This window comes from Diabrotica virgifera, chromosome 6 (assembly GCF_917563875.1).
Source record: "Diabrotica virgifera virgifera chromosome 6, PGI_DIABVI_V3a".
In the NCBI taxonomy this organism is placed as follows: domain Eukaryota; kingdom Metazoa; phylum Arthropoda; class Insecta; order Coleoptera; family Chrysomelidae; genus Diabrotica; species Diabrotica virgifera.
In genome coordinates, this window is record NC_065448.1 from 160703404 (window position 1) to 160717780 (window position 14377).

At 30.6% G+C, this 14377-nt stretch overlaps 1 protein-coding gene across 3 annotated transcripts in view; it reads right to left on the reverse strand.

Annotated features, from left to right (window-relative positions):
* Positions 1–14377, reverse strand: part of LOC114335645 (serine proteinase stubble) — a 303061-nt gene that overhangs the window by 105926 nt on the left and 182758 nt on the right. For 2 of the 3 annotated variants that reach the window (XM_028285919.2, XM_028285909.2), the window contains one exon: positions 9413–9631. The exons of the other annotated variant lie outside the window; for it this stretch is intronic. In XM_028285919.2, the coding sequence (XP_028141720.1) occupies positions 9413–9631 (219 nt within the window). The remainder of the gene's footprint in view (positions 1–9412; positions 9632–14377) is intronic. 3 annotated transcript variants of the gene reach the window in all.

A 14377-nucleotide genomic window follows, 5' to 3' on the forward strand; every position in this document is an offset into this window, starting at 1 on the left:
TTTTCAAAAATGATTGCTCCTGTTAATTTTCTTTATATCAAATGAAGGGTGAGTCAAAACGCAAGTACATCATTTGCTCAGTAATTTTAAATAGGAAACCCTATATTTTGTATCACTATTGAAAAGTACCATTACCGTACTTTAATTTTTATATAATATTCCCTATGTCTAGATTTATTAGTTTTCGAGATATTTTCATTTCTCAGAGCAAATTATTAATTAGGTGTCTAAATTTTTCCAAATTTTAGGTAAGCCATGACTGAACCGATTTTATGAAACGTAGCTTCATCTCCAAATAGTACATTATCCAAGAAATCTCTCTGTTAATTGATTTTATCTAAGGCCCATTCACAAAACAATATTCTCTTTTCAAAATCTTCCTGAATTCATTCTTGGTGCATTTGAATGCGGTAAGGGTGCATTGTGTTTTTTTGCAAGAATTCTTTGCACAGAGTTGTAAGTTTGTTTTTTTCTTTGGAAATATTTCGAATACTTGTATGTGGATCTTAGTAACTGCCAGAAACACATCTATTTCGTTTTCCTTTGTTACAGTACTTTTTGTTCGTTCGTGTTTTTCATATCTAACTGTACCAGTGCGGTTAAACTGATCCTTCAATCTTTCAAAAATTGCTTTTGTAGGTTGTCGTCTTCCAGGGAACCCATGATAAATTCTTACTGATAATAATGCATTTTTATTGCACTCCCCAATATCCGGCCAGATTTACCATTTCCCTAACAGTAATATTCATCTCAACTATTTAATAACACAATAACAGTTTTCGACCACTCAGTCATGGCTTACTTAAAATTTGGAAAAATTTAAACACTTATTAATAATTTGCTCTAAAAATGAAAATATCTCGAAAACTATTCGAGATATTTAGGCATTAGATAAATTTAGACATAGGGAATGTTACATAAAAATTAAAGTATGGTAATGGTACTGTTCAATAGTAATATAAAATATAGGGTGTTCCATTTAAAATTACTGAAACAATAATGTACTTGCGTTCTAACTCACCCTGTATTAGGTATAAAGAAAATTAGTAATGTTAATCAGTTTTGAAAATTTTGACAATCAACAAAAAAATATGGCACCAATAAACCATTTCTGTTATACACGATGTTGAACTTTTACAATTTTCATAAAAAATTGGTTATAACTTTGCACGTACCCTGTATAACATAACAAACCTTTATATTTTTTTTGATGGGGCAGTTAAGGAGATTTCTAATATAAAATAAAATACAGGGTGTTCCCTTTAAAAAACATAAGTTTGGTCTGCCACTCAGTTATCGAAGACCCTGTAACATTTATACTAATTTTGTAATATGAATCCCAAAGTTGTCTATAATTTTTATTATTAACTTTTATTGCTATCTATTACTATAGCCGATCTATTGAGTTTTACCCCACTAATTAATCACCCTGTATCTAATATGCGGGACAAGTTTCATGTCAGCTAATGTATTTTTATGTTTCAACAATTTTTTCTTTAGTTGTGGAATGTGTTACGGTGGGATTCCCCCATTTCCCCCTAGATCCGCCACCATTCAATAGTTTTGTACAGATCAGGCGAAACGGCAGCTTTACTGGTATTGCATAACTGTTAAGCATTTATGAAAACATGATAACACGCACTTTTTAGTTTTCTGAGGACTTCTCTTTGACCACGAATTCATATACAACATACAAGTATGCATGAAGAAAATGAGTCTCTCTTCTTCCAATAATACATATTTTCGTTCATTTGAGCGTGAATTAGTGCACTTAACGTAAACCGAGCACTCGAATCCAATAACTTCAGAAGGCTGTAGCTCGAGAATAGTAGCTATTCAGACCCAGGTCCCATGGACTTTTTTAATCTACACGTCGCGCGTCGAGAAGTATTTTGACAGAACTTTCGTTAAATTTGACCGGGACCACTTTTTCCATAAGGCCTGTTGCGGGGTCCTTTAGTTAAATAAATGATTTAGTATGTAATTTTAGGTTATATTGTTTAAATATCTATACTGAGCGAGTAAAATATAATATACTATATGTAGTAAAATCTATACTGAGCGACTTTGTGGATTACACAGTAATTTACACAGACGGTTCTAAAAATCAAACAGGAGTAGGATGTGCTATGTATGTGCAAAATACCCATCAACATAATAATTACAAATTATCTAGTATTAGTATTATTTTTACAGCTGAGATTATAGCCATCGGAAAAGCTCTAGAATGGATCAAAGAGAATAATATTGAAAAAGCTGTGATAATAACAGACTCCAGATCTGCAATATATGCAATTTAAAACACTGATTTTAGTTCATACAAATCAAAAATTTTATGTAATATAAAAAATAATTTGTCTAAAGTGGAAGTAGTATTTTTATGGGCAAAAGGGCATGCCGGTATACTGGGTAATGAGAAAGTGGATGAGTTGGCCAAAGAAGCAATTAAAAATGGTGAGATTCTAACTCAGATCTTATCGACAGATGCAATAAATGATGTCAAAGCTAGAATAAATAAAATATGGAAAACACAATGGAAAAATATTTCAAGCATATCAAAAAATTTATATTTTCCTTTACATCAAGAACTTCCTCCGCCACCTGAATACATATTTAAGTATAACCTGCCAAAGCAAGATATTTCTACTACCGTCAGATTAAAAACTCGACACGGAAAATATGAGGCACATCTGCACACATTAGGAATAGTTAATTCATCAGTCTGTTTTTGTGATAATGTTTCGATTAGAGATTTGAACCATATTTTCTTTGAATGCAAAATTAACGAGAGATATATAAATCAATTATATTACAATTTACGACAAACACAAGTTGATTTTCCAATCAGTATAGAATATCTAATAAGTTGTCATAAAATGGAAATATTTAAATTACTCATTAACTACTTGAGAGAAACAAATATAGTCATTTAAGTGAAATAGGTATAAATATAACAAAACTAATATATTGAGGTAAAAATAAAATAAAAAATTGTGGCTAACGGACCCGCATCCAAGCCATTTTTTCTCTCTCACACACACACTTGTTTAAATATTTTAGGTGTAAATGTGTAAATTACGGACCACGACTAAGCCCCAGGTAGACACGGGACTCAATTTACCTATCATCAAGACTCTCAACTCAGCTATCATAAAGCCGAATTATATATTCTGTTAGTTAACTAGGTTACTCCGAATAAGTTAGACCTAAAAACTCTTATCTAAACTTGTCAAACTAGCAGCAAAATTTGTGAATATTAATAAAAATACCGAGTTGGTTTTAGACCGAAATCTAAGAATTAGTGATAAGTTTTTATTAACAGAAAAGTCTAAGGACTATTATGTATCATTATTTATAGCGCTCTTTGATTTCCAGGATATGTAAGCTGTAGTGGCACAAATGAATGATTTTGAGCATTCCAAATTATTGATTATAATTAATTTGTGGCACTTTTAGGGCGCAGAAGACGGTCTTTTTTATTATTTTTATTTTTATTGTATCCATATCAGTATTTCAAGGTAAAATCAGTAAAATATGAATAGGGGAGTGCATATAGATTTTCACTTCGGAAAAAATCAAATAAGATTTTTTTGTAATTTCACTAAGAAATGTTTGATAAACAACATATCAAAAAGTTCTACTCGAGAAGTGGGTGCTTCATTTTTTATTAAACGAATGAACTACGAAATTAGATGTTTTTTTAAATAACTACGAAAATATAAATTCTAGAAAAAAACTGACTTGACCATTGAAAAATTCATTCAGAAAATTTTACAAAAAATCCTTATATAAAGAATTTTCTAAAATTAAATCTGTATCTTCTATAATTTTTTATTTATAACGGTAAAGTCACCCTTCTCACAAACATTGGCGCACTATAAACTAGCGTACGGCGAAGTGCACGGTTGAGTTATTTTAATGTAATTCTTTAACTAATGGATCAAATGAAATTTTACAAATTGAACGTGAAAGAAGAATAATTAAGCTATCTTATGGTTATAATAGAAAGAAATAAAATTTATGGGCATAAGTACGGTGTGGGCGGAAAGTGAGCCTTACATGAATTTTGTTTAAAAATGATTTAAAAATGTGTAATTAATACAATTTTTCGTATAAAACTCTCAATTTTGCATAAGTTACCTTTCAAGCATCTTATTAAATGATGTTTCATTAAAAAAAATCTCAAAAATTTAATTCAAATGACATGACGTCTCAAAAAATGTAATTTTTGAAATCTTGCAGATCATAATCTAAAGAATAAATAAGCAAAGTAACTTGTGAGGCAGTAACCATTAATTTTATTTGGGATGCTGATAAGGGGGTGATTTTCGCGATTTTTTTTTCACCAAAAAATAGGACCAACAATATTTGGAGCGTAACTCACTCACCTATAATGTTAGAAGTTAAAAAAAAAACAAAAATAAACACTTTAAAAAAGTTGTAATGAGCTTTTCCCGAAAAGTGCTCCGATTTTTGGTTATTTCACATTGAAATATTCGATTTGGAATTTGACGAATAAGAACCTACTTTTCATTAGACTTCATGCATACATTATTTGTTTAAATTTTTTATAAGCTACACTTTTGCTAAAATTATTTTTTCGATAAAATTCTTACTTTTTGAGTTATTTGCGAAAAAACGTCCAAAAACATGTTGTTTTTTTTTGTTCAAAATGAATATATTCGTTCGCAAATAACTCGAAAAGTATTGACTTAGTGAAGAAACCCTATAGAATAAAAGTTGCTTAGACTTAGTAATTTCATCCAATTCCGAACTTATTTTGAATATATATTTTTTACCCCCGAGAAGGGTGTATGGTGTACTCCCCTCCATTTTTGTAAAATGCACTTAACCCCCTAGACAATTTCCAAGAACAGCGTAGGTTAAAGAGGTTCAAACCATTGCGGACTTACCATTTAGATAATTACGTATTTTTTATGGGAAATAAGCCACAATTTTACTAAAAAATGAATTTATTAACGTTTCGAAGCCCAAATCGGGTTTCGTTGTCAAAATACAAAATACTATTCTATTGTATTTTGTATTTTGACAACGAAACCCGATTTGGGCTTCGAAACGTTAATAAATTCATTTTTTAGTAAAATTGTGGCTTATTTCCCATAAAAAATACGTAATTATAAAAATGCCACAAGGAAATAGCTTCAGAACAACATTACCATTTAGAGTAAACTTTTAAACTAATTAGTTAGTAGTTATAAAATGTAATTATTTTCCACACAACTTTATAAAAATTGTATTTACCAGTGGGTAAAATCTTTTTTGTCCTTAGTCAATGTCATTACTTTTGTTTATTGTTGACACTCAACAGATTGCAAAATACTTTTAAATTAAATAAAAAAAATTGTAAAATGGAGGGAATATAGAATTGTAAACTTTTTCTTGTATAATAATAGATAATTTCAACTACATATTCTCAAATTTTTCATCCTTCCTTTATTTTTTTTTGAGGTTTTCGTAAAGTTTTGTGTTCCTTGATCAGGCTACAAATAGTTTATGGATCGATGTAATTTTTAGACATATTTAATTTTTGAACTAAGTTGTTGTAAAATAAATATGATTAAGCAATTTAACAACAAATAATAAGAGTCATTTAAGTTTTAGCAGCGAAAAAATATATCACCAATGTTCACAGAATTTTCCACTACTGCAAATAAAAAAAGAGTAAAATTGGTCCACATTTAAAGGAGATATTATGCTATATTTTTCCGAGATATATTTTTCCGAGCACCGCGGATTTGAAGTTCTGAATTAAGTTTTTTCTCATCGGACTGACAGGAGAAGATTTCCCCGACCACCGACCGATTTTGGTTACTTGGAAAAACGGTTAACTTTAGAGCTGCATTCCCGGGAAATTCCTGGGACACATTTCCCGGGAAATCAGTAAAAAATGTAAATCCCGATTCCCAGGAATTTTTACAGATTTCCCGGGATTTTAATAGTTATTTATGATATAAGTGTTAAAAGTACACGTTTAAGGCACGCATGTGAAAGTTTGCAGAATGAGCGATACCGAGTTCTGCAATTCACATGAGTGCCTTAAAAATGTACTTTTTAACACGCATATCATACAATATTTTTTCTACAAACGTAATTACAAGACAATATCTACAAAAACTTTTACTTGAACTTGACTGACATTCCATTTTATAATTTTTTTGACATTACATCAAAATTCCCTATACGGTCAATACGAACTGCAGTGCCTTAAAATTTTTTTAAAGCACTAGTGCCTTATAGTAGGATTTTTAACGCTCGTATGGAGTGCTAAAAATTGCATTTTTACCACGGTTGTAGAAAAATATTTTATTTTAAATTATGAGCGGAGATTTTACTAACTCACAATGAATAAATGATTCTGATACAATTATTATCTCTGCTTGATAATCATTTTAAATCATTCCACTTAAAATATTTATTTTTCAATTATATTTTAACCCGGGAGCAGTCGCGCTCACTTCTGTCACGTAAGTAGTCGCGCGTAGAGAAAAAATCTCAGAATACGAATTTAAATGCGAATTTAAAAGAAATTTCTATTGTATAATATTTTTATTGACTTGTTACGTTAAAAATATCTATTTCTAAAAATTTTAAAGCTAATTGGTTCTCACCAAAGTCGTAAATTTCACAAAAAAAAATAAAAAATAAAAAAAACTTAATTTTTTTTTTTTTAATTCCCACGCATTACTACAATCTTCCTCGAGGCACTTACGAGTGAAAAGTTATGATGATACACAATTTTTCTTCAAGTTATCGCGGAAGAGGATAAAATGTTAGATTTTTTGGCGCGACTGCTCCTGGGTTAAACCTTACAATTTTGGGGTAAAATCAGAATGTATCACATCCGTCAGCATAAACATTCTTTTATTTATGCGACGATCCGATTCATTTATTAGTACATAGGAAATTTATTACCGTATTAGATTAGTGCAAATCAGCTGACCTGAAGTTTAAAAAATTACTCACTTCACTAAAAAGCATCAGACCTACATCAACAGAAAGAGTCAACAATTTATGTTTTTTTTTTAACATATTTCAATAATAAAAACAACGAAAATTCAGATTACACAAATTTATAATTTTTCTATTTTTAAAATTTTCTTTAATATTTTTAATTTCCTTTTAAATTTTTGAATTTTTCTAAACATTGTTAATTTGTAATCAAATTTTTTATACTAATTGCATTGAAAAATTAGAACAAAACAATTTTTTTTTATTTTTAAATTTCCCGATTCCCGGGAAATCCAAATTACCAACTCTCGATTCCCGGGAAATCAAAAGGGGCCGGGAAAATGGAGCTTTAGTTAACTTTCATCACGTTTTTTATTGTAAATAGCGGTGTTTTATAAATAAAAATCAGTTTCTCATAAAATATAGGCCTTTAACTGCGATACTACTTTATAAAAGAGCTACCTATAATATAATAGGCCAGGGTAATAAGACAAAAATATACCCTGTGCGTGACACTTCAGCAGCCAGGGTACTGAAGCGTTTTTTCGACAAGTAGTAGCTATAGGAACAAATTGTAACTATTTCCTGCGTAGGATCTGGCGGCCATTTTTATTTATAAACAATTAACTGTCAAAAAATGGCATTTTTCCTTTTTTTTCTAATCAATGGAAAACAGTGAATCTAATGATTGATTTTTTTAGTACAAATATCTTTGAGATTACGGAGAAAACTTTAAAATTATATGCTACAAAGTTTGATATACTCATTAATTGTTAGTATAATTGCGAAAAAATATCGGAATTGCAAAAAAAATTATTTTCGCAATAACTGTTGTAAAAATTAGTGTACAAGTTTGAATTTTTTGTCAAATGTGGGTTCTTTAGTGCCTAATATGTGATAAAAATTTCAAAGCGATTCATTCAATTGTTTAAATTTTATTCGAACTGTTTATCTCAGATAACATTTTTTTTGCAATAACATAAGTCAGAAAAAAATTACGTTAGAACCATACCGCAGGTGTCAAATGGAAGAGCATGAGCTATGTTTTCAACTTGGTTTAAAAAAAGCGAATAAAAAGTGCATTTATTAGTAATAAATAATTATGAAAAAGTATCGTAAATCTTTCCTAACAAACTTTTTGAATAACTTTTTCCAAAAAAAATAACTTTTTTACCCTGTTTTAAGTGAACAACTACCAAGTAATGTTATATCATAATTGATAAAAAATTGTAATAAATATATATAATTTTTTATATAACAAAATAAAAAGTTTATAAGGAAAGATTCACGATACTTTTGCATAATTATTTATTACTAATAAATGCATTTTTTATTCGCTTTTTTTACACCAAGTTGAAAATATAACTCATGCTCTTTCATTTGACACCTGTGGAATGGTTCTAACGTCATTTTTTTCTGACTTATGTTATTGCAAAAAAAATGCTCTCTGGGAAAAACAATTTGAATAAAATTTAAACAATTGAATGAATAGCTTTGAAATTTTTATCACATATTAAGCACCAAAGAACCTAATATGACAAAAATGACAAAGCTGTATACTAATTTTTACAATAGATATTGCAAAATTAATTTTTTTTGCAATTCCGATCTTTTTTCGCAATTATATTAACAATAAATGAGTATATCAAATTTTGTAATACGTCATTTTAAAGCTTTTTCCATAATCTCAAAGATGTTTGTACTAAAAAAACCATAAGTTTCACTGTTTTACATTGATTTGAAAAAAAGGGAAAAATGCCATTTTTGACACTTAATTGTTTATAAATAAAAATGGCCGCCAGGACCTACGCAGGAAATAGTTACAATTTGCTCTTATAGGTATTACCTGTCGAAAAAACGCTTCAGTACCCTGGCTGCTCGAGTGTCATCTAAAAAACCTTATTACCGTCGACTATAATACTTTGTGCATAAAACGAGAATCTTTACAAGAGTTATTTCAAAAATTAATAATGGCGAAAAATTAACATTTTTGGACATTGAATCGTTAATTTTGCATAAATTATTGGGTCAAATTTAATTTAGCAAAGCTCAAATTAAATCTTTTTTTACCATCATAATATTGTGATCATTTAACCCTAACATATATATTAATTTAATACAATAAAAATAAAAATAAAAATTAACAAAAAAGACCGTTTTTGCACCTTTAGAAGTGTCATAAAAAAATTATAACCAATAATTTTAAGTTGCACGCACTTCGAGGTTACTCCAGGAATCGCCCTTCATAATGCTGTACTGGTTTCAAAAATTCAATAATAATTAATGCACTTTTTTTTCTCTATAGCTTAGGCTAGTGCAGATCTTATAGATATACATAAAAATGCTTCAGCGTGCGTGTGGTACTTTATGAATATTGCAGAAGACATTAAATATATAGTGTAATATACAGCCAATAAAAAAACGATAAAATTAGTAAGTTTACCCCTAATATTATGCGGCTCTTCGGCGTACGGTCCTTCGTTATCGTACACGTCGTAATCGTCGTCTTCGTGTTGAACGGGTCTGAGGGATAAGGGCCTCATTCCCGGCCGATCGATGCTAATTCCCGGCCTATCCAGGGGTCTATAAGGACCGTCGACGGTGTTCAAGTCTGGGTTTTCTTCCGGTTCTGGCGGGTAATAGCTTACTAGATGGTATGTGTCTAATTTTATCATGTTAATAGGGTTACTTATATTAGTTACCGAACAAACTGAGATTCGTAGTTCAGGCATAAGCGATATGAGAGTGGAAATAACTATTAACTGATTAATAAATACCCTTATTATCTGTATAAGAGAAACAGATATAAAAAACCGCTAAACTCGCTAAAAAATGCGAGTAATCCAAACAATATTCCAGCTATAAAAGAGCTAATTATATGAATATTAGGTGGCGCAAATGTATTTTCAATTTGATGCAAAATAAAATTATAGTTTAATTTTAAAAGATTTTTCTATAATATTTGCTAATAGTATGAGATCCGAATAGGAGCAAAATGTACTATGCTGCTTGACAGATTAAACATTTTTTTATTAAATTTCATACATAGACAAATATTTCTAGCATGGGTTGCCTATCAAAATCGTGTCATAGCTATCCTTAAGGGGGGGGTCGAAGGGGTTGAAATCAATATCACAAACACATTTTTTTTGGAAGTACGGTAGAATTATTTTATTTTTAAATTAGATAGGCATATTCACTACAATTCATAGACTACTCAAGAAAAAAAGAGTGTGTGTGTACTTTGTACGCACGTAAGAAGTTATACTTCTATTATAATATAATTTCAACGAAATAAATATACCTACTTAACAGTTACAATACAAAAAATTGACAATAATTACCAAAAATGAACCAAAACTTAACAATGCCAATATTAAAAAAAAACATTTTCTTGATTTTTTATCACTTTTGTTTTGCTGTAATTCATATTTAATCCAACTTTACTGGCTTCTTGGTCTAGTTGTTGTATCAGACGCTACGTTTAATTTTATGCTAACCCTAAAATTAGGGGTCGCCACCTCCGCCATACACGCCGTATCAAAGATCTTCTTTTTCGCCATGCCTACCGTTGTGGTCTTCATCTGTAACCCTAGACAAGGGACCCTAAGCAGGTTCTAGTTCCCCGGGCCAGGGAACCCCTGGAATCTACGGAGGGCAGGGATTGATTCACTTTCCCTGATAGGACTGTCTAAAAGACTGATACTGAGTGATATTCCCTCAGAGAAGTAAGTTTGCATCGGAGGTGATTTTAGTGCACACATGGGTCAATTAAAGATATGTATGATATGATATGGAGCAATACATACAGGAATAGGTTTTGCAAACAGAAACGAAGCTGGAGAGGATACTTGAATTAGTAACACCGTTAGATATGGGATTGTTAACACATTCTTTCAAAAAAAAAACTCAACTTAGTACGACAAAAGTAAACAAAATTACCTACTCAGAAAGAGAATATTTTATAAAAAGAAATGAAGATGTACATAAATGTAAGAACTGAAAGGTTATAGGCAGATAGTAAACCAAAATATTTGAGAGGGCAAAAAAAAAGATGAAAGGACCATTAGAAATACTGCTATTGAAATACTTGCAAAAACGTCAGGAAAGAAGTTTGAGAATAAAGACACTTGATGTTGGTCAAACTTACCTCATAATTGCTGCTTTAACCTCACTTTTGTGTACGTCAAATTCCGTCCCAAACCTGGTATATTCTTGTTGCGATTGGGGCACCTGTGCATTCATCCATCATTAATCGTCCACAAATCATCTTTACACCTGTCACCTGTGCAAAATATATATTTATGCGGTGAGTAGGGTTCCGTTATCATCGTTGAGGGAGTTTTTGTTGCTACGTATAGCAAATTGGTTTGGTGTAAAGGAACGTGTTGGCTATTTTTTTTTTTTTTTTAAACATGTCTATGGTCTTAGGTTAGGTTTTACGCCTTTCTATTTCGTTCAAGAGTGTGTTCTTATCTCTTTTGCAGAGCAGTTTTATTAGAGCATTCATTCAGAACTTTATAGGCTTCTTTATTATTGTCATTGTTCAGTCCTGTGACATTTAAGATCCTGTATTTTAGTGCATTGTAGTCTGTTATCCATTGTTTCCTTTGGCCTTCCCTATCACTCTTATTTTTTAATGTTTTTCGCGGCATTATGAAATATAGATTTTGTTTTTGTTCATATGTTGTTTGAGGACTCTTCTCTTTTTAATGACATGACTGTTATGATCAAGTAGCTTCTTGATTGCGTTTTTTGTATGGATCCTTGTATTTTAGATGCCATTTAGTTGAAGTATTTGTTGTTCTTGGATTGTGTCTTAGCTTCATGAGAATTTTGTTTCAATATTTTCCTTGATAAGTCATAAGATCCTTAACAACAGCCCTCCAACTGGTTTTTATTAGGATAAAATCTGATTTCCGTATCTATTTCCTACCGATATCCAGGTGAATAGTCTTTACGGATGCTGAAAGCCTGTATTAGTCACAAGTAGATTTATTGTCTATACAGAAATGTACCAAGCGTTATTCTCTGTCATTTGTTTGGCCGATTCCATAATATAATCCGATAATCTCTCGCAAGTAATGATCTTTTATAGTCGCACAAATTGGCCGCCAAAGAGAATCAGAGAAACTAAAATAATAAAGCAAAGAAAAAAATATATATACAGGGTGTCCAGAAACTTTACCGACAAACGAAGTCAGGAGATTCCTAAGATAATTTTAAGACAACTTAACCCAATTCACCTAGTCAAAAAATGCTTCCTAAGGGAGCTAGATCTCTTTGAAGATGGCGTCTTATTAGTTTTTCTTAAATACCTCCAGAACGCTTCTAGTTAGAAAAAGAGAAATTGCTAGGCGTATTTATCTTCCAGAGATAAATCGATTTCATCCATTGAGAATTTGTAGTACCGGTCATAGGCGTCCGTTTTGGGTAGGGCAACGGACATTTTATCGCATAACTTTTTTGTCTTTAACTTTTAAACATTTTTGACTCTGGATTATTAAACTTTGAGGTATTCTTGTACTAAAAGGTACTCTTAACTTAAGTCGGTAGGACACATGGTTTTCTAGAATAATCGATTTGAAAATTTTTCGTTATTTGAATTTGAAAAAAAAAAATTTAAAAATAGTTTAAAAAAAGCGGTGTATTTTACAAAATTAAAACAAGAGTTACTTTTAGTGCTAGGAAACCTCATAATTTACTAATATAATGTCAAAAATGCTTAAAAATTAAAGACAAAAAGTTAAATATCGCGATAAAATAACCGTTGACCTACCCAAAACGGACGCATATGATCGATATTAGAAATCTGCAAGTAATGAAATCGAGTCATCTCTAAAATATAAATAAATGTACCAGTTTTCGTTTTTCTAAATATTTTTTTTTTATTTTTTTTTTAATTTATAAAACGAAAAATTTTCAAATCGATTTTTCAAGAAAACGGTTATTGTATCGACTTAAAGCAAGAGTACCTTTTAGTACTAGAATATCTCACAATTTAATAATCTTGAGTCAAAAATGTATAAAAATTATAGACAAAAAAGTTATGCGATAAAATAACCGTTGCCCTACCCAAACCGTACGCCTATGACTGGTACAAGAAATTCGCAAACAATGAAATCGACTTATCTCTGGAAGATAAATATTCGTACAAATTTTCGTTTTTCTAACTAGAAGCGTTCTGAAGGTATTTAAGAAAAACTCATTCAAAGGCGCCATCTTCAAAGAGCTCTAGCTCCCTTAGGAAGCTTTTTGGGACTAGGTGAATTTGGTTAAATTGTCCTAAAATTATCTGAGGAATCTCCTATCTTCGTTTGTCGGTAGAGATTCTGGACACCCTGTATAAAAGCAGGTAAAGCCAGTCGGATAAACTACACAGTAAAAAATGTCATCGAGAGATATAAAGAATAAAAAAAGAGATTAGATACCAACCAACACAAGACACCCACAGACTCCGATACCCTAGGGGGTAAAAGGAGTTAAAAGAAGAACAAAAATACGTTCTAGTTATTTACTAAAATCAATTATTTACTTATATTATATCAATCTTATTTTACGTAGGTAGATTCTTATAAATTTTCCGCCGGTCTTAATTTATTTCCACCTTCACAAATTTTCCTTGCCTAATACCTGAACTACTGAAATTAGTTGCGGATTATGTTACCTTTTGAGGTAATCTTAAAGTTTGTATTAATTGAGTTTTGATTACGGTATATACATTATTAAGTCAAGATATGTAAGCAAAGTATGAAATTCGATGTGTATTTGATGTATACTTACAAGCTTGATTGGATCCCTATTAGTCAAGTTTAATTATTATCGGAGATTTTAGTGATAGAGCTTAATAATTATTTGATTTTCGAGTTGTATAAGAAAGAAATAAGAAGGATATGAAAGAAGGTTTCGTCATTACTCAATGGTCTGAGTTTGAGGAACTAAACGTGATTGACTTGCTTAATTTGCATATTAGTCCGTTCTTTAACGGTAAAATATTGCAAAACCTCTAAATTTTAAAGAACTGCTTGGATTGACATGAAATTTGGCATACACATAGCTAACAAGTCAAAGAAAAAAAGTGATATTATGCCGATATGTGCTTTTGCCCTGGGGGTGGTTTTCACCCCCTTTTGGGGGTTAAAAAATATTCGTCCAAAGAAAGTCAGGAAATGGATAAACTGGCTAATTTTAAGTAACTTTTGTTCTATAGTGTTTTTTCACTGAGTCAATACTTTTCGAGTTATTTGGCAGTGAATATGTTCATTTTTTTAACCAAATAACCACGCTTTTAGACGGTTTTTCGCAAATAACTCAAATAGTAAGAATTTTGTCGAAAAAACATTCTTAGCAAAAATATAGCCTGTAATAAATTTAAAAAAATTGTGTATATATCACGTCCCTACACCTA